This window comes from Rhamphochromis sp. 'chilingali', assembly GCF_963969265.1.
Source record: "Rhamphochromis sp. 'chilingali' genome assembly, chromosome: 4".
Taxonomy (NCBI): domain Eukaryota; kingdom Metazoa; phylum Chordata; class Actinopteri; order Cichliformes; family Cichlidae; genus Rhamphochromis; species Rhamphochromis sp. 'chilingali'.
Window position 1 is genome coordinate 32,288,728 of NC_137948.1, and position 25,172 is coordinate 32,313,899.

The window sequence follows — 25,172 nt, forward strand, 5'->3', positions numbered from 1 at the left end:
TCTCTCTCTCTCTCTCTCTCGCTCCCTGCCACTTGCATAATGAATTGCTGGGCCGCTCTCTCTCTCTCTCTCTCTCTCTCTCCCTCTCTCGCTCCCTGCCACTTGCATAATGAATTGCTGGGCCGCTCTCTCTCTCTCTCTCTCCTTCATAATTAATTGGTGGGTTTGATTTAGCATTCTAAATCAATTTTTTCGAGGCAAAGCGTCTTTGCGCTGTCACTTTTGCAAATAGGGAACAATCAGTGCAGGTCCTGGGGAGGAATCAAATCTAGATAATGCCTATAAAAGCTGATGGGAGAATAACAGAACAGCAAGGCAGCGTCATGGAAAAAAAAATGTTTGTGTGTGTGTGTGTGTGTGTGTGTGTGCGTGGACAATTTCTATTATTATTTGGCTGTAATGCTAACAAATCAGATCCTCTCTCAATGACAAAAGGCAGCACAGGTTTAGTATCTGCTCAAGCTATTCTATTCACAGTTTCTGTGAGTATCAGTGTCTGTCTGAAAAACTAAAACACTGGCTCAGTGTTTCTCCTTCCTGCTTCTCACGTGTGAATTTGCTGCCTTAATTTGTCCTAGAACAAAAGGCATTGAATACCATGCATTGTGATGACCCCTGGAAACCTACCTACCTATCTATCTATCTATCTATCTATCTATCTATCTATCTATCTATCTATCTATCTATCTATCTATCTATCTATCTATCTATCTATCTATCTATCTATCTATCTATCTATCTATCTATCTATCTATCTATCTATAAGACGTTTATTGCCATATATGCTGTAAAACAGTGGTTATGTGGGCTCCTTTCACACCAATACATAACTTAAATAAACAAAAATAGAAAAATAATATGCACAAGAAAAATTAAATAAACAAAGCAAGTACTGTGCAGAAGGGTAGAGTGTATTCAGACTATAAAGTGTGATTGCTTATGCATACTATAACAATCTTATGATATAATATTGTACCTTACAATATAAAGCGGCTGTTTGTTGGCTGGTGCTTTATAAATAAACCTTGATTGAAAATTAAATAAATACAAAAGATACAGAAACAGTGTATTGAGAACTGTGCTGCATGCCCTTGAATGGCTGTAAAAATAGCAAAGAGGCGTGGGAGGAAAAAAGGAGAAATGAATGCTTATTGTGATCTGTGGGTTGTTGTTTTTTTTAATATGAGTGGTTTGTTCCAATAAAAATGTGCCCTGTGTCGTGGGTGTGTGTGATGGAGAGCGATGAAACTGACTATTGAAACAGAGGATCAGTGTGTGGCTGCTAATAAGATGGAAAAAATAGAAATAGACAGGAGTACCGATGGAGAGAGGAGGAGGAGAGGAGCGGAGAGTGTTGTATGGGATTAATGGACATACTGTGCGTCTGTGCAGGAGGAGGGAGAGGAGGGAAGATGGGCTTCTCCGTGGAGGCTGTGGCGGTGGTGGGAGGGGGGGTGGCTGGGGGAGACCACTGAGGCAGGGGAGAGGGAGAGGAGAGAAAGGGAGGGAGGGGAGCTGGTAAAGCTACGGATATTCATGAAAACAGCAAGTGTGTGTGTGTTTTTTTCTTTCCCCCTCTAGCCGTGGCGATACACCGCTATGTCTACAGAAAAACAGAGGGAGCAGGGGAGAGAAGGAGAAGGCGACAAGTGAAAGCAAGAGGAGGCGCAGCCCATCTTGCTGTTGATCTTCAGGCGATCAAGGTGAGTGTGATTTTTTTTCCTACATCCTCCAGTCTGTGTGTGCCAGTGTATGTGGACATGTGTGTGTATGTGTGTGTGACACATACCTCATGCAGTGTGTGCAAACAGTCATGACAGCAGGGGCATTCCTCATATGTGAATGTTTTCAGCATGTGCGCGCTCGCTTTATATATGTATTTGGGTGTTTTGTGAGAGAACAGCAGGCTGGTGGTTGAGCTGCATATTGATGCATAGCTGCTTGGTTTTATAAGCTGCTTTATCTGTAGTGGAGGTGGTATTGGTTTGCAGCTATTGCGTGTGTGTGTAAAGGCTCAAATGCCTTGATTGTCTGTGCATATATATGTCACTGTGTCACTATGCATTTGATGATTTCTCCTCTTTTGTTTTGGGTATGTTTTTCTTTCATTTTGTTTTGTTTTTTTACCCGTGTGAATCTGTGTGGACGCTGCTGTGTGGAAGACCCATCGCTGAGAGGGTGTGTTCATGGTGACCCTTGATGAAAGTCTTCTCCAGCAGCTCTCTATGTGTGTACCAGCTCCATCAGAAACACTCTGATATGCTGAATCTGTCCCATCCAATAGAATTAGGTCAGTTTGGACTGCTCAGAGTACTTATATAACATCAGAGAGCTTTTTGGTGTTGCAGTATCTGCTCAGAATTAGCCACACTGTAGGTACGGCTCCAGCAAGGCCAATCAAAACACGTTGTCCTCGCTCTGAGTTATTTACCAGTCAACCAGCCATGTCTTGAGAGTTTTGTTTGGAGGCTTTTTTTTTCATATATGAAATTTGTATCATGGAAAACCACTCACATCTTCTGTAGTACTGTATACATGAGGACAAGTTTTTCCAATTTTATGATACATCAAATGAATTCACTGAAATAAGACAGGAAAGAGTATTTCTGTTTTGTTCTTGTTTTTTAAAGTCTGTACATACTAACACTTAATTTCTGTTTTCTCACAGGAAGATTTTTTCCAGGATTGACTCTGGCAGATCAAACCAGGATGTTTGGACTTCTCAGACGAGGTCATGCTTGACACGTCTTCCTAAGCAGGATTTGGATCCAGACCATGACCAGTCATATTGTGGATGATTGACCTGAGAAAGGAGAGGACCAAATTTCTCTGTAATCTCTTTGGAGTTTGGATTCTTAATTGTTGGGAAATTGCCTTCATGTGGAATCAGGTTAACAACTGGGGAACATCATGCAGACAACTCTCAGAGCTGGATAGACGTTTTAGAGAAAGGGGTTTCCTTTGGCAACGGCATCATGAACCCTGACTGAGATGTTCATTGGCTCATCTGGCCAAAGCAAGACAACATGGAGTGACTTTTTTTCTTTCTTCTGCCTTTGACTTTGGAAAACAGACAGATCCAAACAAAGGTCAGCGGCCTCGGTCTGAACCTGCAGCCTTTGAGGGCTGCGTAAATGCTCCTTTACTGTTCTCCACCACGCTTTACTTCAACCACCTGAAGACTGAGGTGCAGAGGGAGCGCGAGTGAGGCGGTTGGCTGGCCGAATCCGCTCCAATGGGGGCCGGTTGTGACCCGGTCTGACCCCGGTTTGACCTTGCAGTGACCTCTGACCTCTCCGGTCCTGGCTCTCCACCTGCTCTGCTGCCTGGGTTCCGGAACGCTCCGCCCTGGGGCCCAGAACGAGCCAATCAGAATGAAGAAGAGCCGCAGCGTGCTGTCGGTGACTGGAGAAGAGGTGAGGAGGAAGATCTGAACAATCAGGGAAAATCTGCTAACCTTGTCACAGTCACAGAGACCGTAGATCCCAGGCCTAGTAGCAGACTGTCTCACTGAACTCTGTGTGTGTGTGTGTGTGTGTGTGTGTGTGTGTGTGTGTGTGTGTGTGTGTGTGTGTGTGTGTGTGTGTGCGCGTGTGTGTGCGTGTGTGTGTGTGTGCAACTTGAATGCCTACCGTCACATAAACGCCCCATGACTTTCACACATCCAAGCTCTCTTTGTTCCCGCACACACTCAGAAGTCCGAGTGGACAGTTTGCATCCTCCAGCCTACACTCACCCAGCAGGAGCCACTCAGTCCCAGTCCTCTATGTAAATGAGCCGCAGCTAAGTGAGTGCTCTATGTAAATGAGTGATTTCCGTTTAAAGGTGAAGTCCTGGCCAAAGGACATAACAGCATGCATTAATCGGGAGCTCTTTTATTGATTATACATTTTGTTATGCGTCCATGTGTGTGTGTGTGTGTCCGTGCGTGCATGCGTGCGTGCATGCGTGCGTGTGTGGATGCGAGCATCTCCCAACATCTGGGTCTGGATGACATCAAACACAGCATGGAAGCAACACGGCACTGTTGCCTAGCAACTGCTACCATTCCCCCAGTGTTTTGTTGCTACGGTACTGCAGTGCAGATCAGCCTCTAAGAGCTCAGTCTGTAGAGGCCCTATCCCAGACACACATGCACAGTCACACACACTTACATCAATAATTTATAGTCTGTGTTTCTGTACAAGTTTCTTTGCTCGTCATTGTTTGAATATGGCAAAACAACACAGCCTGGGACATGAGCCAAAACAGCAACTGCGTTCTTCCATTTTTGCTACTGAATGTGTTGGGTTTTTTTAATCATTACACACGCAACGCAGTGTTTTTGTGAAAGACACAATATGTTCTCTTTTAATCCTCTGAAGATGCACCTTCTTGTTCCATATCCCCATTTCCCTTACCTGCCTCCCTTCTGTCTCTCAGGGAAATGACACAGATATAACAGGTGCTGGGGAGAAGGCGGAGTCATCTCGCTACAGCCGATCGTATACGTCCGGGTCCACGCTGGGGGCTGAGTTACGCAGAGGGAGGAGCAGAAGACTCTCGCCAAGTCTCCAGGTATGGGAAGATGGAATGAGCATGTTAAAGTGGCAATCTGAATGGTTCCAGTCCCGTTGATTTGGTAACACCTGAAGTCACTGTTGATAGCAACAAACACTTTAGCACAACAGGTCACTGAATTATAAGGACCACCTTGGTGAGCCACCAAGATCTGTCCCTTTTTCTTCTGTTACTTCAAGCAATACTTCAAACTTATCTGAAGTTGAATAATGCAGGAAATTACCCTTTTTAGACATATAGACTGTAGTTAATAGATGAAAGCAGCTACCGTGAGTTCATCCACTGATTGTGGGCACCTGTTTTGAACCCTAGAAGGCTATAGCGATCCTGGTTTTATGAAGCCAAATTGTATCAGAGGACAGAGGTAATGATTGCAAGCTTAGCTGAATCTGTGCGAGAATTCTATAACAGCAAAGATGGTGGTCAAACTATAATTTCCAGGGAGGAAAAGCTTTCTAAAACTCTAGTTTGGAGCAAATACACCAAACCGTTTACGTCTCTTTTAATCAGATGTGACTGGTGTTCCTGTACGAGCAGTTCTCATGTCCCGCTGATCAATGAAAACTGCCCCAAAAAGTTCCTACACCAATTCACAATGCTGATGAGAGACACCTGCTAATTAGTGCTAAGTAACATACAAATAAAATAAAAGATTGCTGGACTGTGATAAAATGGGCTGCTGTTCAGATTATTAACCACACAGCAGTTTGTATAATTTGACACATAATTGCATTAAAATGTTTCTAAAGGCACCAAGTGCACAAACATGGTCAAAGGGTTCAGTTCAGCAATAAATATCATGCAAAACAAATACATATGCTACGCTTTGTCTGCTCCGTGTTTTCTATAGGAAATTATTTATAGGTTTATCACTTAGCGAGAAGTTAAAATGTTAGTGTATTTACAGCTTTCTCCTGCTGCCAAGGAAACAATAGGAAAAACTCAAAACAAAAATTTTTTTGATAGCACTTCATGCCAAAATATTTTTACCTGCTGACAAATAGATTTTGAAAATGTGGACTAGATGGGCAAATTTTGACCTCTCACACTGAAAATCACCAAAAGTATTTACAGCTAAAAAATCATTCGTTCATTTCACCCTAATCCTAAAATTTTAATCACACCCTCGTGTGCACCTGATTGTGAGATATGTGTGAGAATAAAAAGCACAGCCTTCCCGCTGCTCTAAATCTACCCTTGCCTCTGTATGATGTCAGTGACACTGACTGGTCATCTCATCAGCTAGGTGTACTAGCTTTAAGCACATAAGCTCCACCCACCTATTGTTAAAACCTTGGTTAGGCAAGCTATATCTCCCAAACAGTGGCGTGTCCAGCGGGGTGGCCTGGGGGGGCACAGGCCACCCCCCCACCCAGACTGGCCACCCCAGGTGCCACCCCAAAGGCAAAACAATAAAATTCAATCAAATATCAAATGTCCGATTATGTTTTCACGGTGAAGCTCAGATATCCGAGTGTAAGTGAATGCAGCATCGGCTTCTGCGCTATGTGCATCACGTTAGCAAAGGTAGGAGAGCCAAGCACGAAAGATGGCACTGCAGGAAACAATTTTTCGGTGAAAGAAAATGAGGACAGAATAAATGTCCCGGTAAGTAATATTAAGTTTGTTGAGTTTAGTAAACTTCGGTGAAATTAGAATACCAAAGAAAAAATAACACTTAAAGAATTATTGCTGCCATCAAATATTTCAGACAGTATGCTACTGAGGGGAGCTAACATAAGAGTTATGAGTTATAAGATATAATCTAAGTCGTAACATTGCTGTATGGAGCTGCAGATTTGGTTGCAGGTTAACATAGCTGGACTGGCCATCGGGCATACCGGGCATATGCCCGGTGACTTATTTTTTTTTCTTTTTTTTTTGTAACGGCATGAACAATGAGAGGTGGTGGATTGGCCAGATGCAGGTCGATGTGTAAAAATAACTCAGTTGTTTGGTGGTGGCTATGGCGGGGCTTCCACAGAGGCCAGCAGGTGGATGAGGGAAGGGGAGGCAGGAGGAGAGCCCCGAGGCGGCCACCGGTCCGAGTGTCAGGTGAACTGAACTTCAGGTAAGAAGTTGTGACCTGCAGTCTATCTGGGTCAGATATAAACCAAGTTTAGGTGGAGTTTATTTTCGTTGTGCTGACTTTTTACCCTCAGTTGCAATAACTCGTACTGCATTCTAGCCAGCTTGACAGAGTTTATATACAGCTGGGTGGGTGCTATGATGTTACTGATAGTGAACTTTATTTTATTCATAAAGTTAGTAGAGTTGCCAACGGCTCCTTAAAAAAAATGGAATGGCCCCTCATTCAGAGAAAATATTACACGTTTCGTATTGAGCTGAGAAGAGACGCAGTTTGTCCCGAACTTTAGCTAGAATGGAAAAAAGACACAAAGCTGGAGTTATTCTGTCGTTATGCTGCACAGCTGCCTCTTCTTCTCTCATTCTCTCCCCCTGCCTCTCCTGTTGCTACTTCAATCATGAAACTGATCAATGATCAGCTGATCAGCTTTTCTCTCTTGTTTATTTATCGCCCACTTTGGGCCAGAAAGAGGAAACCAGCAGATGTCGTGCTAAACAACAGCAGCACGTTTAAGCTTGATCAGCTGTTGTTAGAATTTATTTAATATTAATTTCTAATATCAGCTGATGTTTGCTGGAGCCACAGCTGTAAAGCTGCTGGTCATGATGTCGGTTTGGATGTGTGATGAGAGGGAAACGTGAAGATGAAACCAGGAGATGTCCTTACTGAATCATCAGAGCTGAACAGGTGATGGAGAAACAGGTTTACCTTTTAGGTGACATGAATGAGTTGAAGGGAAGTTATGAACTGTTTCTGAGAGATAAATAGCACCAGGATCCTTTTTCTACGTAGCTGACAGCTGGTAACTGTGCAGGGGTGGATCTAGGAAAGTGTTGCCAGGGGGCCAGGTAGGGCATTAACAGGGAAAGGGGGGCACAAAGAAATACTTTTCTTTCTTATTCTCATTTAAAATATCTAGCTTTTAAAAAATAATTATCTAAATCTTACAACCAAAGTTTTTATCTGACGTAAAATGTATAGAAATCATACATATACCAACAAGACTGTACATCACTGTCACAACAGCATTTGTTTTCATTCAAAGTCTTTATGGCTTTAATACCTGGTGGGTCGGTCTGTAGTCAAAATGCCCGATTTTCTGTCCCAGTCCAGCCCTGCAGGTTAATACTGGCAGTGTCACCATGCCAGCTGACTGTATTTCATCATCAGCCAGTGTTGTTCTTTATACATCAATATTACCAAAGTTTACGATAAGGCAGCATAGAAAGTATTTACTTGCTTTCAGGTTTTATTCAAATGTTAGTCTTTTCAGTTGTTTCCCCACTTTTTTCCTGTTTCAAAATCAGACACCAGTTTGTGAGAAGATTATCTTCTTTTTTTTAACAGGCAGATAAAGTTTTACATTGGAACTGGCTAATTTGTCAATTGTTTGTTACAAATGTTCGTATTTTAATATTCAAAAATGTTTTTGCCCAAAACATATGTGCAGTATATGTCAGTAAAAATACTATGCAAATATTGATGTCCTTGAATGCTGAGTAAACACTGACAAAGCACTGATTGTATCTCTTGTACTTTATCAACGCAGTATCTAAAAACTTTGCACCGTAGTGGTTAAAATCTCATTCTAATAAGAGTTAAAAGCGCATTCGGTTATTAGGTGTATAGGATTATTGAATTATGGTTAACGGTTGGTAGAATTTTTTTTTAAAACATTATCTGCCAATTACATCTGCCACCCTTCTCCAAATCTGTGCCCCTACCTGGCCCCCCCAACAAAAATTTCTAGACACGCCACTGCTCCCAAACAGTAGCTTTGCCCATAATTGTGCCTAGAATCACAGATCGTTGACTGATGTAATTGATTGAGTCACACCCATTGTGCCGGACTGAACCTACGTTTTACCTCACCAGGTACCTTGCTGGCTGCGACCTCGAGATCGCACCCGGTCACCAGAAGTCCTGGGCAACGCGTCACGTCCCACAACTCTTCCCCTTCGTATCCCGCCTCGCATCTCCATCACACAAGCAGACTCTGACAGGTTCACACACATTTTAAGCCCTCGTCAAATCACCGATTTCATTTTGCAGAAAGCTTTCCTGTCGTTCTCTAATCACTGCTATCATGTTCCAGTTACGAAGCAGAAAATGGCGTGTCCCCAGGTCACACCCCTTTGGGCTCCCAGAGTCCGAGCCTCACGCTCCACACGACCTTCCCCCAGGGCCAGAGAAGAGAGTCCTTCCTGTACCGCTCCGACTCGGACTATGACATGTCCCCCAAGACGGTCTCACGGAACTCCTCCCTCGCCAGCGAAGGGTGAGAGTTAGAGAGAGATGAGATTAGTGATGACTTTATCCATGGCTGTATGAAATGTTGCACTCAGCTTTCTCTCTATTTTCCAACTCTTCCTGTCTTAGGCATACTGCAGAAGATTTTATTGTCACACCTTTTGCCCAAGTGAGTTTGACTTTATAGATTCATTTATCTTCATGAGTGGTCATAAAAACTGGTTCAAGTTCAAGTTCAACTTTATTGTCACTTCAACCATATACAGTTTAAAAATACACAGTGAGGCGAAACAACGTTCCTCCAGGAACGTTCATACTGTTTCCAGTGTGCCCAGACACTCAATATAATTATAGGATTTGGAGGCGAAGTTTTTATTGAAACAGCAGAAATGATTGATCACGTTATTAAGCGTTCACCTCTCAGTAATATGTGTACATCTGTGTAAGCTTGTTCTGTATTTATGCTGTTTTCCTGTGATGCTGTGCGATCATTGTAGGTATTGGCTAGTCTGCGATCGGTACGGAGCAACTTCACCATCCTTGCCAACGTCTCCACACCGACCGTCAAGTCAGTATCACCACCTGTTGTCCACAGAGTTTATGTTGCATAAGTTAAAGGACCATTTGTACGTTACAGGAGTTTATAAGACCTGTTACCAATAAAAAAAGGGATGTTAGGGAAAATGTAAATAAAGACAGAATGCAAAAGTAGTTCGGTGCAAGAAGGTTTTACTTATTTTATCAAACCACATTCTGCATGTATTCCAACCATACAGTAGCTCAACATTGCTATAGGAAAGTAGCCGAGGTGCCTGATTTGACCAGCAGTGCCTTATAACATACATTTGAAAGCAAAAGTATGAAAAACTCCTCAGACAGTTACAGCTCAGTCACACATGTTTAGCTTTATTTTGTATAGCATTTTTTATCTTCTATTCTTTGCCAAATGAACTTATGTATATTGTTTACATGATCGAAATAAATTAACGAACAAACAAACAAACAAACAAAGTAGGACAGCAAGCTCCTTGCACCTTGGAAAAATCAGTAAAAACCTGTAAAAATGCAAGTTTGCAGAGCGCCTGTCATTTTGCAGTTAAATCGCTGCCCTGTAGATACGAGGTTCTGTCAGGACTCTAAATGTAAGTAATGAATGTAAACTTCAATGTGAATTTTTGTGTACGTAGACAGCAAAAGATTTATTTTAAAAAAATTTCACATTTAATAGATGCACTACAAACAGACCCCAACTTGATCCTATTCAGTTGCAGACTGACTCCATCTTATTGTCATTTTATTGCCACTTTGATGCCCAAACGTTGTTTTGAAGATGGTAACTGACTGCTCGTGGTCGCAGACCTGCTCCTTTCTTTAAAACAGCGAGGCGAGAAAGCTTCAGGTTTATTGTGTTTTGATGATTTTGGTCTTGCTGTAGTCTCCAACCACTGTTTCTGTCAGCATCAAACAACTGAACTACAGTAACCACAAGTACTGGAAGTCTGTTTCCTTACAGAGCATTGCTAAAAACATGTAATGTAACACACCTACAGTTTTTTTTAAAACAAAACAAAACATGTTGCTTGCACCATATTCAAATTTTAGCAAGTTAAAAAAAATCTCAGTTTCAACATTTCAGATGTTGACTTTGTGCTGTTTCCAACTAAATGTATGCTCAAAATAACGTCCAAATTGTAGCATTCTGTTTTTATTTACAGTTTAGGTAGTATCCATGCTTAAAAAGCATGCAGTTTAACACCCATGCACACATTTGTGATTACAGATACTTGTGGATTGTACTGGGTTATTAAAAGCCTAATTATTTTACTACTCTGTTTTTTTTAGGAGGTCTCCTTTGGGTGGAGTGTGCGTCAGTCCTAGGGCGACACTATCAGACCAGCAGTACCAGCAGCTCGCTCTGGACACACTGGAGGAGCTGGACTGGTGCTTAGACCAGCTGGAGACCATCCAGACACACCGCTCTGTCAGCGAGATGGCTTCCAACAAGGTTTGTAACTAACACCGTATAAACGTATTAACATGTCACCAGCTGTAGATCAGCTCATAACCATGCAGATGAACCTTTATGTATGTTTTCAATATTTAGCTCAAATCATTACATTTTGATTTTTGCTAGCAGTTAATACATGAATTGGTGCCTCTGTGCTGTAAGTAATAATTATAGGACACTAAACAGAAAATGTAAAAATCTATCTCCAACATTTTTTTTTCAGTCGTTTTACTGTTTCCTTAAACCTCTGGACTCACTCAAAGCCCAGAATCCAAACAGGCCTTCTGTTTTGAATAATAACGCTAAGTTTCCTGAGGGAAGCCTCAGGTTGACTCACACCATCTTTGTGTTTTGTTCTCATTCTGCCACAGTTTAAGAGGATGCTGAACAGAGAGCTCTCTCACCTGTCAGAGATGAGTCGCTCCGGGAACCAGGTGTCTGAGTACATCTCCAGCACCTTCATGGGTGAGCGGGACCAGAATGTGATTTCTGTCCACATCGCATTTATGACCTTATCCAAATTAAAAACTATAAATCCACTGTGTGTGTGTGTGTGTGTCTTCAGACAAGCAGAATGAGGTGGAAATCCCGTCTCCCACTCTGAAAGATAAATCCATGAGTCACATCAGCGGAGTGAGGAAACTGTCTCACAGCTCCAGCCTCTCCAGCGCTTCCATGCCTCGCTTCGGCGTCAACACGGACCACGAGGATGAGCTTGCCAAGGTGCTGTTTTCTATCTGCGTTATTCACACTCGCCATCAAACTTTGCTCAGACTTGAGCTCGGATCTCTGAAAAATGATATTATTTTTCATGGCTTTGGCATTGTTTTTCCCTTCTAGCAGCAAGAAACAGATGTACGCACGTACCCTGTATCTGATAGAAACATAAGCAAACATGATTATATCCCACGTTACTGTATACTTTATGCAATCGAGAAAGTTTGGCCTGGCTTTTCAGAAAATAACTGCAAGTACTGACTTGTTGTAAGAAAAAAGTGCTCATATATTTATTAGGTTTATGTCTGTTCACATACCAGCTGGAGTCTTTTATTAATCCTTTAGTCTGCTTTCTAGTGCCTGACGCCTGCTTGTTTAATTCCATCCAGTCTTTAGCACCACATTTTTTTGGAAGGTCCACAGTGGGGTGGAGACTGTCTCTGACTGCTTGGTCATGCAGCACATAAATCACATTAAAGTATGCTAGATACAAACATAAAGCTTTGTTCCTACGCCATTGTAATTAAGAACTGGACCAGGTGACAGATATTCTCTATACATCTGTGGACCACCTACCACTAAGGCTCAACTGTCAAGGTTATGCTGAGAGACATCAAAGCAGTGTCTGCTGTGTGATTAGTGTTGAAATGGTGCCAGAGCTCAAAGATGGAAGCACTGGAAGTCTGCTCATGTTTGGGATGGAGGATGATTTGAACTTTCAGCTGTTTGCTCAATGAAGTCTTGTCAGGAAACATTATGTAGGTTAATACAGAGTGACCTTAGACTTGATTTAGAGTCATGTGTTTGACCTTTGGGCTAAAGTCTGGTGCTAAAGTCTTAAACTACCATCCATGTATTTATCTAGCCGGGGCGATCATGGCTCAAGAGTTGGGAGTTCGCCTTGTAATCGGAAGGTTGCCGGTTTGAGCCCCGGCTTGGACAGTCTCGGTCGTTGTGTCCTTGGGCAAGACACTTCACCCGTTGCCTACTGGTGGTGGTCAGAGGGCCCGGTGGCACCAGTGTCCGGCAGCCTCACCTCTGTCAGTGCGCCCCAGGGTGGCTGTGGCTACAATGTAGCTGCCATCACCTGTGTGTGAATGGATGACTGGATATGTAAAGCGCTTTACAAATACAGGCCATTTATTTATCTGTTTTGCTGGGAAACTCTTTTCTTTAAATAGTCTTCAGGAAGAGTTCTTTGGATTTTCGTTGCCTTTTGTTCTGTTCTCGGTCAAAATGATCCCACACTGCTTCAGTAATGTGTAGGTCTGAGTTCTTTGGAGGCCGATCCATGACTGATAGGGTTCTACTGTGTGTTCTTCTATCCATGTATGCTTTTACTGCATTAGCAGTGGGCTTAAGATCATTTTCATGCTGAAAAATGAAGCCACTGCCAGTCAGAATAAACGTTTCTGGGTTCAATATTCCATCATTTTTGCGAGCCCCGACACCACAGGCTGAAGGCTCTCTGTTGTTCCTCTCTGCTGACCTCCTCTGTACATATTAATGACAGTTGTGTGTTCTCTTTTGAATTTTTTAAATTCATTTAAGAACAAGTTATGTGTTTTGGCAATATGCTGTTAGTAGCAAAGTGACTAAAGATACTATTTGGAACGGGTTCTTTGTTGTCTGTAATGTGTAGACACAACACTTGTTCATACCTTGAGTTAGGTTCTTTTTTATGTTTGAGTGATTCGTAGGTCAGTTTTAAATGACTTACTAAACATCTTCTAAAAATGGTCAAGTGCAAGAATTGGACTGAAAATGAGAGAATGTGCAAAGAAAGTCTTTGAAAGATCTTCAGAAAACTGGAGAATTGTTGCTCTACACCACTGTTAAAAGTTACAAGAAAGTCTGGCCCCTTGAAAGTAGAGTATACAGCGCACTGCACTGTAAGGAGGACTTTAATACGACCATCTGAAAGTTTTGATGAAACATTTTTGAAACAGTGTGATTTTCAAGCTATGGCTCGCTTTACTTTGTGTGTTGAAACAGGAGCTGGAGGATCTGGACAAGTGGAGTTTTAACATATTCAGAGTAGCAGAGTTTTCCAACAACAGACCTCTCAGCTGCATCATGTACGCCATCTTCCAGGTAAAGAAAATAATCGTATAAATGTGGACTGTTCGTGTCTGTGCTCATGTACACGGTGTACTCCCTTTTCTTTTGTCTCGCTCCTCCTCAGGAGCGAGAGCTGTTGAAGACATTTCGTATCCCAGTCGACACCTTTGTCACTTACGTGATGACCCTGGAGGACCATTACCATGGAAACGTAGCGTACCACAACAGCCTCCATGCTGCAGATGTCACCCAGTCCACACATGTTCTTCTCTCCACACCTGCTCTTGATGTAGGTCAACACGCACACAAACACACACACACTTTTGATGTCCGTTCACACATAAGGAGAGAGGCGTGAAGAAAAGGTGGAGAGAATAAAAAATCAAAGCAAAGAAAGACAAACATCTTCTAACTGAAACATCTGGGTACTTTCATAGTTGAACATGAATTAACTTTTTCTCAAACAAATAGACCTATTTAAATAAGTGTGTCATGTTGTAATACATTATATATTAAAATGCATATTATTCATGTGTCTAGACAAAAAAAATATGTTTGAGCTTCAAGTTTCCTCAGACTTTTGGCCCAAGGCCTCAAACTGACCTGTTCAACATTTCTAAATTGCACCTGTGGCTGCTCTGATTCCTCAGTCCACATACTGAAGGATCCTTGGGCAAGATACTGAACAGTGAGTTGCCCCCGATGCATCCATCCAGCTCTGAGTGTGTATGTCTATGTTAGAAAATCCCTTGGGCATAGATGAAAGTGCTGTATGGCGGACTTTGAGGGCTGAGTAGAAAGGTGCTATACAAGTACCAGTCTTTACGGGTTAGTAGAGTAACAACTGTTTAATTTAATAAAGTCAGTTGTATTTATATACCGCCAATTCACAACAAGAGTTGCCTCAAGGTGCTTTATTCTGTGAGGTAAAGACTCTACAATAAAACTCCAGCAATCAGAGGATCCTGTTTTGAGCAAGTACTTGGTGACAGTGGGAAGGAAAAACTCCCTTTTAACAGGAAGAAACCTCCTGCAGACCCAGCCTCAGAGAAACACAGACATCTGTCACAACTTGTTGTGGGTGAGGGGATTCAACTGTGGGTCCAGGTGTTAGATTATCAACAGAAAAGAAACGTGTACCTGATCTAACACACATGGTTTTATGGAGAAGCTGCACCTGAGAAACATCCCTGAAAAATAATAACAATTTAAAAAAGATAAAAAGCTGGAGAGAGTGTTTTTACTTTTGTCACATGTTTGTTAATGTGTTGCATAAAAAGCTGGAGCCCTTTTATGTGGTCACATTGGATCCAAAGCAGACTGACCATGTGACCCTTATTACACCATGGCTTATGCAGTGATGTAACAACAAAGAAATCTTAAGTTTAAAAGATTTTCACAGCATTATGACTTGAGTATGAAGTATAAGTAAATCTATGAGCTGATATTGATCACAGATTCAAACACACAAACAATGGGAGCTGGGTTCAGTGTCACTGTGGTTGCTGTTTTTTCTACTGGAAATAAAAGAACAACATCTGACTTTATCTGGGAATGCATTTGTCTCCCACACACTGAGACAGTGTTCCATATTTTGAGTAGCTCTAGTTTTCAGGACAGCAGGACAGCCGCTTTTCTGTCTGGCTTGCAAAGAAAGCAGGAAAGGCTGTTCTAGTGGGTCAAGTGCAGGTTAACCCGCCACGAGCTTTTGCTGCTTACACAATACATAAAATTAGGGAACTACAAAGTTACAAGCTGCACAGTTTTTGGCGGAATATGGAAATGCGGTTATAAAAATGACTGGAAACAGGAAACTGGGTGAAACCACTGGAAGACCCAATATTTTTTTCTAGTTTTTATTAAGTTTTACAGAGAGGGAAGAATATGATGTGACGTGAAGTCTACAGAATGAATCCCAAGAAAAGGCGTTAAAACATTTTATACAGTTTTTAAAGGCAAAAAGGGGAAATATGACTCCAAGAAAACTGCTGCAAAAGGCAATAAGAAGACACAAACTCTTAGAACAGAGTTTGTGTGTGTTTGTTGTTTAAGTTAGATATAATTTTGTCCCATACCGTCTCACATTTAGCTGCGGTATGGTCACGTCTGCAAAGACAGTAAAAACGTTTATCCATATTCTTCAACTGCAGTATGTTCTTTGCTATTAGACGCACCTTTTTGCATTTTATTAGCACAGAAACTAGTTTTGAAACTGTCAGAGGTATTGACTTTTGTCTCCTGCCCTTCTTGTCATTTCAGGCTGTCTTCACTGACCTGGAAATCCTCGCCGCTCTATTTGCTGCAGCCATCCACGATGTAGACCATCCCGGAGTTTCCAATCAGTTCCTCATCAACACCAGTGAGTTCACATACGCTCACACACTCACACACATGCTTTGATATTTGCACACGCTGTGTTCACACCCCCTCCTCTGCGCTCAGACTCAGAGCTGGCCCTAATGTATAACGACGAGTCAGTATTGGAGAACCACCACCTCGCCGTGGGCTTCAAGCTTTTGCACCAAGAAAACTGTGACATTTTCCAGAACCTTACCAAGCGGCAGCGCCAGAGCCTTCGCAAGCTCGTCATCGATATGGTAGGGAACTAGTTTTAAAATAATGTAGCAGTAACCTAACAGAATTTCATTTTTTTCTATTATCATGCAAATGATGTATGAATCTAATTTATCATTTTTAGTTTTAGTCATATTTTATTTAGTTTTAAAGATTTGTATTCTCTTAAGATTCTCTTAAGTGTATATTTAAACACCTTGAACAGGAAACTGAATGTATCTGTTTTGGTTCTTCTCATTTAAGCTACCCTTATTCTGACTGGCTGAGCTTTGCAAACACAAGGTTTGCACTGGGTGGGGTTGCTGTGCTCACATATGATGCCTTAAAGATACAGATGAGGTGCTTTAAATACAGCTTTTGATTTACAGGGACTACTTGTACATACAGTTGTGTGTCAGAATCATATCCGCTCTCATGGGGATAAATGTCATTGTAATTTCTGAATGTTCTTTTTCCAGGGTGGAATGGTTGACAGCATTTGAATTCATGTTGGGGTGGGGGGTAATCAACACAGGGTCAAAAGTATACCCACTAATATTTGGGTAAATGTGTTACACTTCAACCAGACCTTTTTGTTAGCCATCAACAAGTTTCAGGCATAATTGTGGCTAAATATTTGACTACTATTCTTGGTGGAATTGGTAGAGTTCATTTAAATTAGTTGGTTTCCTGGCACTGACTCGGCGTAGTCCAGAAATTTTCCGTAGCCTTGAGGTTGGAACTTTGGGAAGCCTGCTTGCTCCATTTTGAAACCAGTATTGATGTGTGTTTGGGATCATTATCTTTGTGGAGGTGTTTCCTTTCTTTATTGCATCCACTTTGTGTAATGCACTGGCAGCACAACAGTTCCAGAACATGATGCTACCACCACCATGCTTGACAGTTGGTACAAAACCTCACCTTTACTCCTTGAAACATACCTCTTGTCACTGTGGCCAAATACTTCAATCTTTGTCTCATCTGATCATAAAATGTAAAGCTGTCTACATGGAGAATGGCTTGTCCATGTAGACTGCGCCAGACTTCAGTTGAGTCTGAAGGTGTCAATTCTTCCTGCACCAAGGAGTGGGGGCTTCTTTCCTGGTCTTCTTCCTCTCGGCCCATGGTGAAATGTTGATGGTAGAACTCGAGTCACTGTGGACAGTGATCCAGGTGTTCCAGCGGTTTCCAGTTCATGCCAGGCCTGATTGGTTCCTGAAAATCATATTAGTGTTTGAACTGATGATTGTGGAATTTGCAGTGTAGAATGCCTCCAAAAACGTTTGCAACTTTGTACTCTGTGCTTTGTACTGCATTTCTTGGACCCATTGTTCTGAATACTGAATGAGACCTGTTAAACAAATTATTTTTAATGTTTGCATTGCCTATCAGCTATAGTCAATCATATTACATATATATACATATATACACCCAGCACGCCCCTGCGGGCGGTTTATCCTTCAAGCTCGGGTCCTCTACCAGAGGCCTGGGAGCTTGAGGGTCCTGCGCAGTATCTTAGCTGTTCCCAGGACTGCGCTCTTCTGGACAGAGATCTCCGATGTTGTTCCCAGGATCTGCTGGAGCCACTCGCCTAGCTTGGGAGTCACAGCACCTAGTGCTCCGATTACCACGGGGTCCACTGTCAGTTCAAAGAGAACATTCATGTCCATGATGAATGTGTGCAAACGTCTGACCACAACTGTAAGCTCACATCTTTAAATAATGAGGTCATTATTTAAAGATTTGAGCACACAACATTGTGATAAATAAAGAAAAAGCATAATAGGTTCCCTTTAGAGAAAAAGTGGACTGACTTCATCCCTGATTCTTGCATTATATATTTTCAGAGTAATTTATAATCACACAGGAGTAGAAGGGGGTTGATTCCTAACAGGGCGTAGAGCATATTACAGGTTCAAGGATGCAAAATAAAAGCTTCGGGCAGAAAGTAGTTTGCATTTCTTTCTGTCGTTTTCTGCAGGTGTTGGCCACAGACATGTCCAAACACATGACACTGCTGGCTGATTTAAAGACAATGGTGGAGACCAAGAAGGTGACAAGTTCTGGCGTGCTACTTCTGGACCACTATACAGAACGAATACAGGTAACTTGATCAGTAACGTTTGACCCCGCAGAGAGAGAATGACATACATAACATTAAATATTCTTGTATGATCGTAGGTACTGAGGAACATGGTGCACTGTGCAGACCTGAGCAACCCCACCAAGCACTTACCTTTATACAGACAGTGGACAGAGCGGATCATGGAGGAGTTCTTTCGGCAGGGCGACAAAGAACGCGAGAGAGGGATGGAGATCAGCGCCATGTGTGACAAACACACTGCGTCTGTGGAGAAAAGTCAGGTAAAGCTCTCTCTGACTCACAGCGTCATTAATATAGTGAAGATGTTAAATGTGCACACAGAAAGGATAATGAGCCACAAACAAGCAACTTTAAAGTGTCTATGATAGCAAGGGTGGATAAAACAACAGAAACACAGAGCAGTGTGAAATAACAACCCTGAAATAGACTCTGTTAAATCTTCAGTTTATGCTGAGACTCTGAGAAAGTGTTAATGAGCATTTTTCTGTCTGTGGCAGGTCATTCACAAACACCGCAAATGTGGGAGTTGGTAGTGTGTGGGGAAAGTATCCGATCTGATAATGATAAAATGAACACAAAACGACAAGCAGTGGTAAATATATGCACAAATGCAATTCAGTTTTATTTATATAGTGCCAATTCAGAACAACTGTTGCGTCAAGGAGCTTTATATTGTAAGATAAAGAGCCAGTGTTAGAAAGAAACACCAAACAATTAGACAACCCCTCTATGAGCAAGTACTTAGAGACACTGGGAAGGAAAAACTCCCTTTTAACGGGAAGAAACCTCCAACAGAACCAGGCTCAGGGAGCGGCAGCCTCTGATATGACCAATTGTGGGTGAGGGGAGGAAGTGTGCTATGGAAGAGAGCAATTTGGTAGCAACCAAAGAATTGCACACAATACAAATTTTTCCCTAGCAACCAGTGGTTGCCAGATGGTTACCACTGATTTGGGCTTGATTCACTTGATCCTACAAGATTCGATTAGATTCAGTTCAATTCAATTTTATTTATACAGCGCCAAATCACAACAACAGTCGCCTCAAGCCGCTTTAAATTATAAGGTAGACCCTACAATAATAGATACAGAGAAAAAAACAATCATATGGCCCACTATGAGCAAGCACTTTGGCGACAGTGGGAAGGAAAAACTCCCTTTTTCCTTCCCACAAGATCACAAGTCCAAAATCGCAGATTGGTTGCAGTTATTTGACAATAAAGCTTCAGGTGTAAGTATACTGGGTTATGAAGTGTCAGTTTCAAACCAGTAAAAAAAAATCAAAATATGTGACAAATGTCCATCAAATGTACAAACCATTTGCACAAGACTAGATCAAGAGAAAGTGTGTGTGTGTGTGTGTGTGTGTGTGTGTGTGTGTGTGTGTGTGTGTGTGTGTGTGTGTGTGTGTGTGTGTGTGTGTGTGTGTGTGTGTGTGTGTGTGTGTGTGTGTGTGTGTGTGTGTGGGGCTGTGATTTACACACAGTTGTGGATTGGGCTATTTAAACATGTTTGTTTGGATGGTGGCTATTAGGACAGAAGCCCAGCTAAGATCGTTCCAATTCATATACTGTGGGGGAACAGATTATTTCTTTTAAAACCACATTTTAGTCGGTGCATCTGCTTTCTCTCAGAGCAACAGGAAGGAAAGAAAAAACTCAGAGACACAAAAGTCAGTAAGGTTCATCCTCTGGAGACATGAAATTTTAAAGCAGTCCAACTGCTGGCTGCTGAGTGACGTGGAGAGACCAACAAACCTCGGGCCACGACGCAACTAGAATTAAAACTAAAAATTGCGTTTTATATTGCGTTGTGACAGAATGACAAACTGTTGATTGTGCAGCACTTTTATTTGTCCCCCAAAATTTGTCAGCACAATTAATACTGGAATAACTTATGCTAAACTCTCAGTCAGTAAATCTGTTTTGGATACGTGTGTGAGAAATGTATTCCTGTGTCAATGTCCAGCTGGAAGCAGCTACAGAGATATGCCTCTTCTGATTTTCACGATGAGAAACAGTAACATCATTCTGCGTCAAGTTTGTGGTCACAGATTCTGCACTTTGTAAAATGGTTTTGTGTTTGTTAATGTACAGCCAGTTGGATTTAGCTCTAGCAAAGGTAAAATACTACTTAAGGGACATATGTTATTTGCTTTCTTTGCCAGGAGTTATTTGAAAGAATTATGTATTACATGGACAATCATCAGTATCAATGATGACCATGAAAACATGGAAATATGCAATAATGCATCAGTGTGTCATTTCACGCACTTTATTATTTACTATAATGTAGATCAGAAAACCCCGACCCTAAAACCATATTTTAAGCTGTCGCATCATTTGGTGTTTCATGAAGTTCTTTCTTTCTCAAAGCTGAGAATCTGATGTGAACTACTTTGTTAAGTTGCTTTGGTCTCAATATTGTTCAATACATCAGGAGCAAGAATTGTGAATCTGTGAGAAATGTGAATGGAGGTTTTTCTCTGAAAATGTGGGGAAAAGTGCCCCTTAAAATCACTAATGTGACCCTGACCTTGAGCACAGTTTGGGTGAAGACCCATCTGCTGATGATTGAGTGCAACTTCACTAAAATCTTACCAATACTCTCACAGAGGAGCGATTCTTGTGACTTGTAAACAGACAGACGACAGATGCCTCGGCACTGCATGAGCTCATCACTCCTTCATTAAAATGAGCTGAATTAAAGGCACCATAGTTGAGTAATATGGAGTCTTTGGACCAGCACTCTTTTTCAGCCATGGAGGTTTCTGCTTAATAAAAGTTTACCACTGCAGATTTTACAAATAGATGTACAGACCAAAACCATTTTCTTGGCTATAAACCTTGTGCTGTGAAGTTAGTGATGTTACCATGGGAATTAAATGGATTTCAATCAGCCTCAAGTGGCCGTTAAGGGGACTGCAGTTTTTGGCATTCAAGTGTTGTCCTGGGTTTGCTCTGACTTGTCTCAGATATTTGTCAGATATGGCAGTGGAGACTCACACCGGTGTCAGAGCAGTCTGACTTTTTCTTTGTATAACTATCAACCTAAGTGCAACACAGCAGCAAGAAAGTTGGCACCACCTTGTGGCCTAATAAAGCAGCTGCAGTTACAATTTAACAGCAATTGACAGTTTACAGAGTTGAAATAAAAGCACAAGTATCACTTGGGTTTTTGTACAAGTCAAACATACAGGAGACGTGCTTATAAGCATGTCTTACAATATACCTTGAGATGACTGCGGTTGTAAGTTTGTGCAAGCTGAGGCATTGAATAGATAATGTGTGATTTAGTCGTTAATGGTTATGGCACATGGAGTTTGTGATGTAAGGACAGAATCAGGTCAACTCAGTTTTTATGCTCAGCTAAGTCAACCATAAGTGAATCAACATATTCTCCAAAGTGTTGACATGTTCCTTTAGCACCACACATTAAAGTGGCTTCGTCTAGTATTTGAAGTATTTTCATCTTCTTTTTCTTTCCCAGGTGGGCTTCATCGACTACATCGTCCACCCGCTGTGGGAAACGTGGGCCGACCTGGTTCATCCAGATGCTCAGGAGCTGCTGGACACGCTGGAAGAGAACAGGGAGTGGTACCTGAACACCATGCCCCAGTCTCCCTCGCCTCCTCCAGATAGACACCTCCAGCATGACCGCTTCCAGTTTGAGATCACTATTGAGGACCTAGAGCAAAACAACCACAACCACATACACATGAGAAACAGCAGCGGGAGGAGTGGCCGGAAAGCCATCTGTGATAACAACGACGAGGACTTAATGCAGGACGGCCAGGTGGAGGCAAACGGAGAGGAGCAGAATCATGCAGAAGATGACAAAGATGAGCAGGAAAATCACAACAGTGAACAGAATGGAGTCCAGGAGGAAGAGGAGGAGGAGGAGGAAGAGGAGGAGCAGGAAGAGAAAGAGGCAGAGGAGGTGCAGGAAGAAGGGCAATTTGAAGAAGAAGGAGCACAGACAGAGGAAGAAGAAGAAGCCAATGATGTAGCACAAGAGGAGGAAACAAAAGGGGAGGAGGAAGCTGAAGAAGAAGAAGGTGAGGAAGGGGGAGAGGAGAAGGGAGACTGCGAGGAAGGTGGAGAAACTGCATATGTAGAAGAGGAAATAGATGGAGAAGAAGTAGAAGATGAGAGAGAAGAGGACATTGAAAATGAGGAAGCAGAAGTGGAAAAAGAGGAGGCTTTGGAACAGGAGGAGGGGGATGTTGAAGAGGATGAGGGGAAAGAGGAGGAAGAAGTGGAGGATGAGGAGGAAATAAAGGAAAATGTGGAAGAGGAAGAGGCAGCAGCAGAGCAGGGAGAGGAGGAGGCACCAGAGGAGGCAGAGGAAGAAGTACAAGAGGAAGAGGAGAGCTAGCCAGGTGTAAAAAGGTGAATTCACAGGGTCAGTGAGGAAAGACTGAGATGAAGAGGGCCAGAAAGAGGCCACAACGGCAGCGAGTGGGTGTAGAGGATGATAAATAGCTGATGACGCCCTTCCTTCCAAATAACGCGCTCTGACCACTTTGTCCTGTGAGCATCGTAGCTGAGGAGCAGTTTGTTGTCTGCTCCGGACATCCTTAAAACACTCAGAGAAACACTGAAAGACCAACCGTACACCGAAAACAAAACCTCTCTGGATCTTCCCAAACGCAACTTGAGGAGCCGGTAGTGACAGACTGGAGTCTTCTTCACCTGGTGTCTGTAAATCCATCACTGCCATGGAGGATGAACTGGGGGGATGATAATGATGATAATAATAACAATAATAATAATAAAAGGGAAGGGATTTGTTCTGTCGACCTTTTTGTAGCTCCTGGAAATCTAACAAAGCCTGAAATACGCACATGCAAACAAGTGCGTGCCTGTTCTGTTCTTATAGACTACCCTCCGCTGTCTCTCGGTCACTGTCTCAGTCCCGTTGATGAGGAAGATAACATCTCACACACACAGTGAGCATCAAATGCTAAAAGAATGTCAGCTTCCTCCGTTTGTCAGAAAACAGAAAAAAATAATGCAAAAAAAAAAAAAAGTCTGGAAAGTGTAGTCTGTCATCTCACATTTACTAGAAAAAAACGTTCCACTTGTGAACAGGAATGCCGAGTACACCTCCAGGGATGTGGTCCAGGAACAGTTTAACCTCGTCACATACTAACCTTAATGCAACAATGCTGGATTTCTGACACTGTCTCTGAGTAATATGTGGACCGTTATAGCTCAGAAGCCTGATCTGTTGTACATGTCGATGTTGGTTAATGTTTTAAAAATAATAGTAATAATAATAATAATTAAAGAACACCCAGTATTCATCCTATCATGACAGGTTCACCTGAATCGTGCCAAACCGTCCCACAACCAGCACTGAGCAATTCAGCCTCCGAATGAGGGGGCTACTCGTCACGAAGCAATGAAACTGTGGGACCCGGCCACCAGGTGTGATGGTCTTCCACAAATCCCATTGTTTTATTTTGTTTGATTTTTTTGATTGTTTGGTTTTGTAAAAAAAAAGAAAATGTATTTGGCACTTTATCTAACACCCCTGTTACATATCTGTACATAGTAAACATGTATTTTAATCTGCTGATGTCATATAATAAATACGATCAATGCAGCTGATGGGCTGGAGTTTCTAATTGCACAAGAGCTGAAACAAGAAGCCATTTAAGGAAAAAGGATATTCTTTTTTTTTTTTTAATATATATATCAATTACCAATATTATTGCCTGACAGACATGTATTGGTATTGGCGTGTGTCTTGCCAAATGTTTTTTAACGCTCTTCCTAATGCGACTCTGCAGGGAATTGTGTCTCCTCCTGGGATCAAACTGGACACCTTTTGCTTGTCAGGCTAAATGACTACACTATGAAGCCATTTTTACAGATGAAAGATGTTTGGAAACAGTGTTCTCAGTTTATCCAGCAGTGGATCTCCCACTCTGTTACTTGCACAGATCTCACTCTCTCTGCAGCACAGAGTAGCATGAAGATGGACCAGACCTGGGCTCAGCAACCTTTACTAAGAAACACAACTGCCAAACTTTGAAGCCTCACAATGAAGATGACAGGCTCTAATAATTATAAGTTAGCGTATCCAAATGAACAGGTGTAAATAATTAACATCTTTTATCACATAACTACTCTGCAGTACGTTATTTATCATTACCTGGTTATTTAAATTTGCCTTTTCATTATAGTTATTCTCCTTTTAGTGCATTTTTTATTATTACAGAACTAAAATAAAAAGTTTTATATATAAAAAAACACCCAGCACGCCCCTGCGGGCGGTTTATCCTTCAAGCTCGGGTCCTCTACCAGAGGCCTGGGAGCTTGAGGGTCCTGCGCAGTATCTTAGCTGTTCCCAGGACTGCGCTCTTCTGGACAGAGATCTCCGATGTTGTTCCTGGGATCTGCTGGAGCCACTCGCCTATCTTGGGAGTCACCGCACCTAGTGCTCCGATTACCACGGGGACCACCGTTACCTTCACCCTCCACATCCTCTCGAGCTCTTCTCTGAGCCCTTGGTATTTCTCCAGCTTCTCGTGTTCCTTCTTCCTGATATTGCTGTCATTCGGAACCGCTACATCGATCACTACGGCCGTCTTCTTCTGTTTGTCTACCACCACTATGTCCGGTTGGTTAGCCACCACCATTTTGTCCGTCTGTATCTGGAAGTCCCACAGGATCTTAGCTCGGTCATTCTCCACCACCCTTGGGGGCATCTCCCATTTTGACCTCGGGACTTCCAGGTTATACTCGGCACAGATGTTCCTGTACACTATGCCGGCCACTTGGTTATGGCGTTCCATGTATGCCTTGCCTGCTAGCATCTTGC

At 42.3% G+C, this 25,172-nt stretch overlaps 1 protein-coding gene across 1 annotated transcript; it reads left to right on the top strand.

Annotated features, from left to right (window-relative positions):
* The first annotated feature begins 1,585 nt into the window (after positions 1-1,585).
* LOC308395086 (3',5'-cyclic-AMP phosphodiesterase 4C-like) lies at positions 1,586-23,916 on the top strand. Its single transcript, XM_080879754.1, has 17 exons — positions 1,586-1,703; positions 2,669-3,416; positions 4,423-4,557; positions 8,525-8,652; positions 8,745-8,927; positions 9,029-9,068; positions 9,397-9,467; positions 10,742-10,904; positions 11,279-11,372; positions 11,473-11,630; positions 13,620-13,718; positions 13,810-13,974; positions 15,945-16,044; positions 16,128-16,282; positions 18,220-18,342; positions 18,420-18,602; positions 21,831-23,916. Exons 2-17 carry the CDS (start codon positions 3,375-3,377, stop codon positions 22,716-22,718), a joined length of 2,727 nt encoding a protein of 908 aa, XP_080735880.1. The 5' UTR covers positions 1,586-1,703; positions 2,669-3,374; the 3' UTR covers positions 22,719-23,916.
* Positions 23,917-25,172: the final 1,256 nt, after the last annotated feature.

Excerpts from the sequence above, each read along its gene's own strand:
- LOC308395086 (XM_080879754.1), top strand. The coding sequence starts at position 3,375 with ATGAAGAAGAGCCGCAGCGTGCTGTCGGTGACTGGAGAAGAG. Across the intron at positions 11,631-13,619 it reads ACGAGGATGAGCTTGCCAAG|GAGCTGGAGGATCTGGACAA; the intron begins GTGCTGTTTTCT and ends GTGTTGAAACAG. Across the intron at positions 16,283-18,219 it reads GCAAGCTCGTCATCGATATG|GTGTTGGCCACAGACATGTC; the intron begins GTAGGGAACTAG and ends CGTTTTCTGCAG.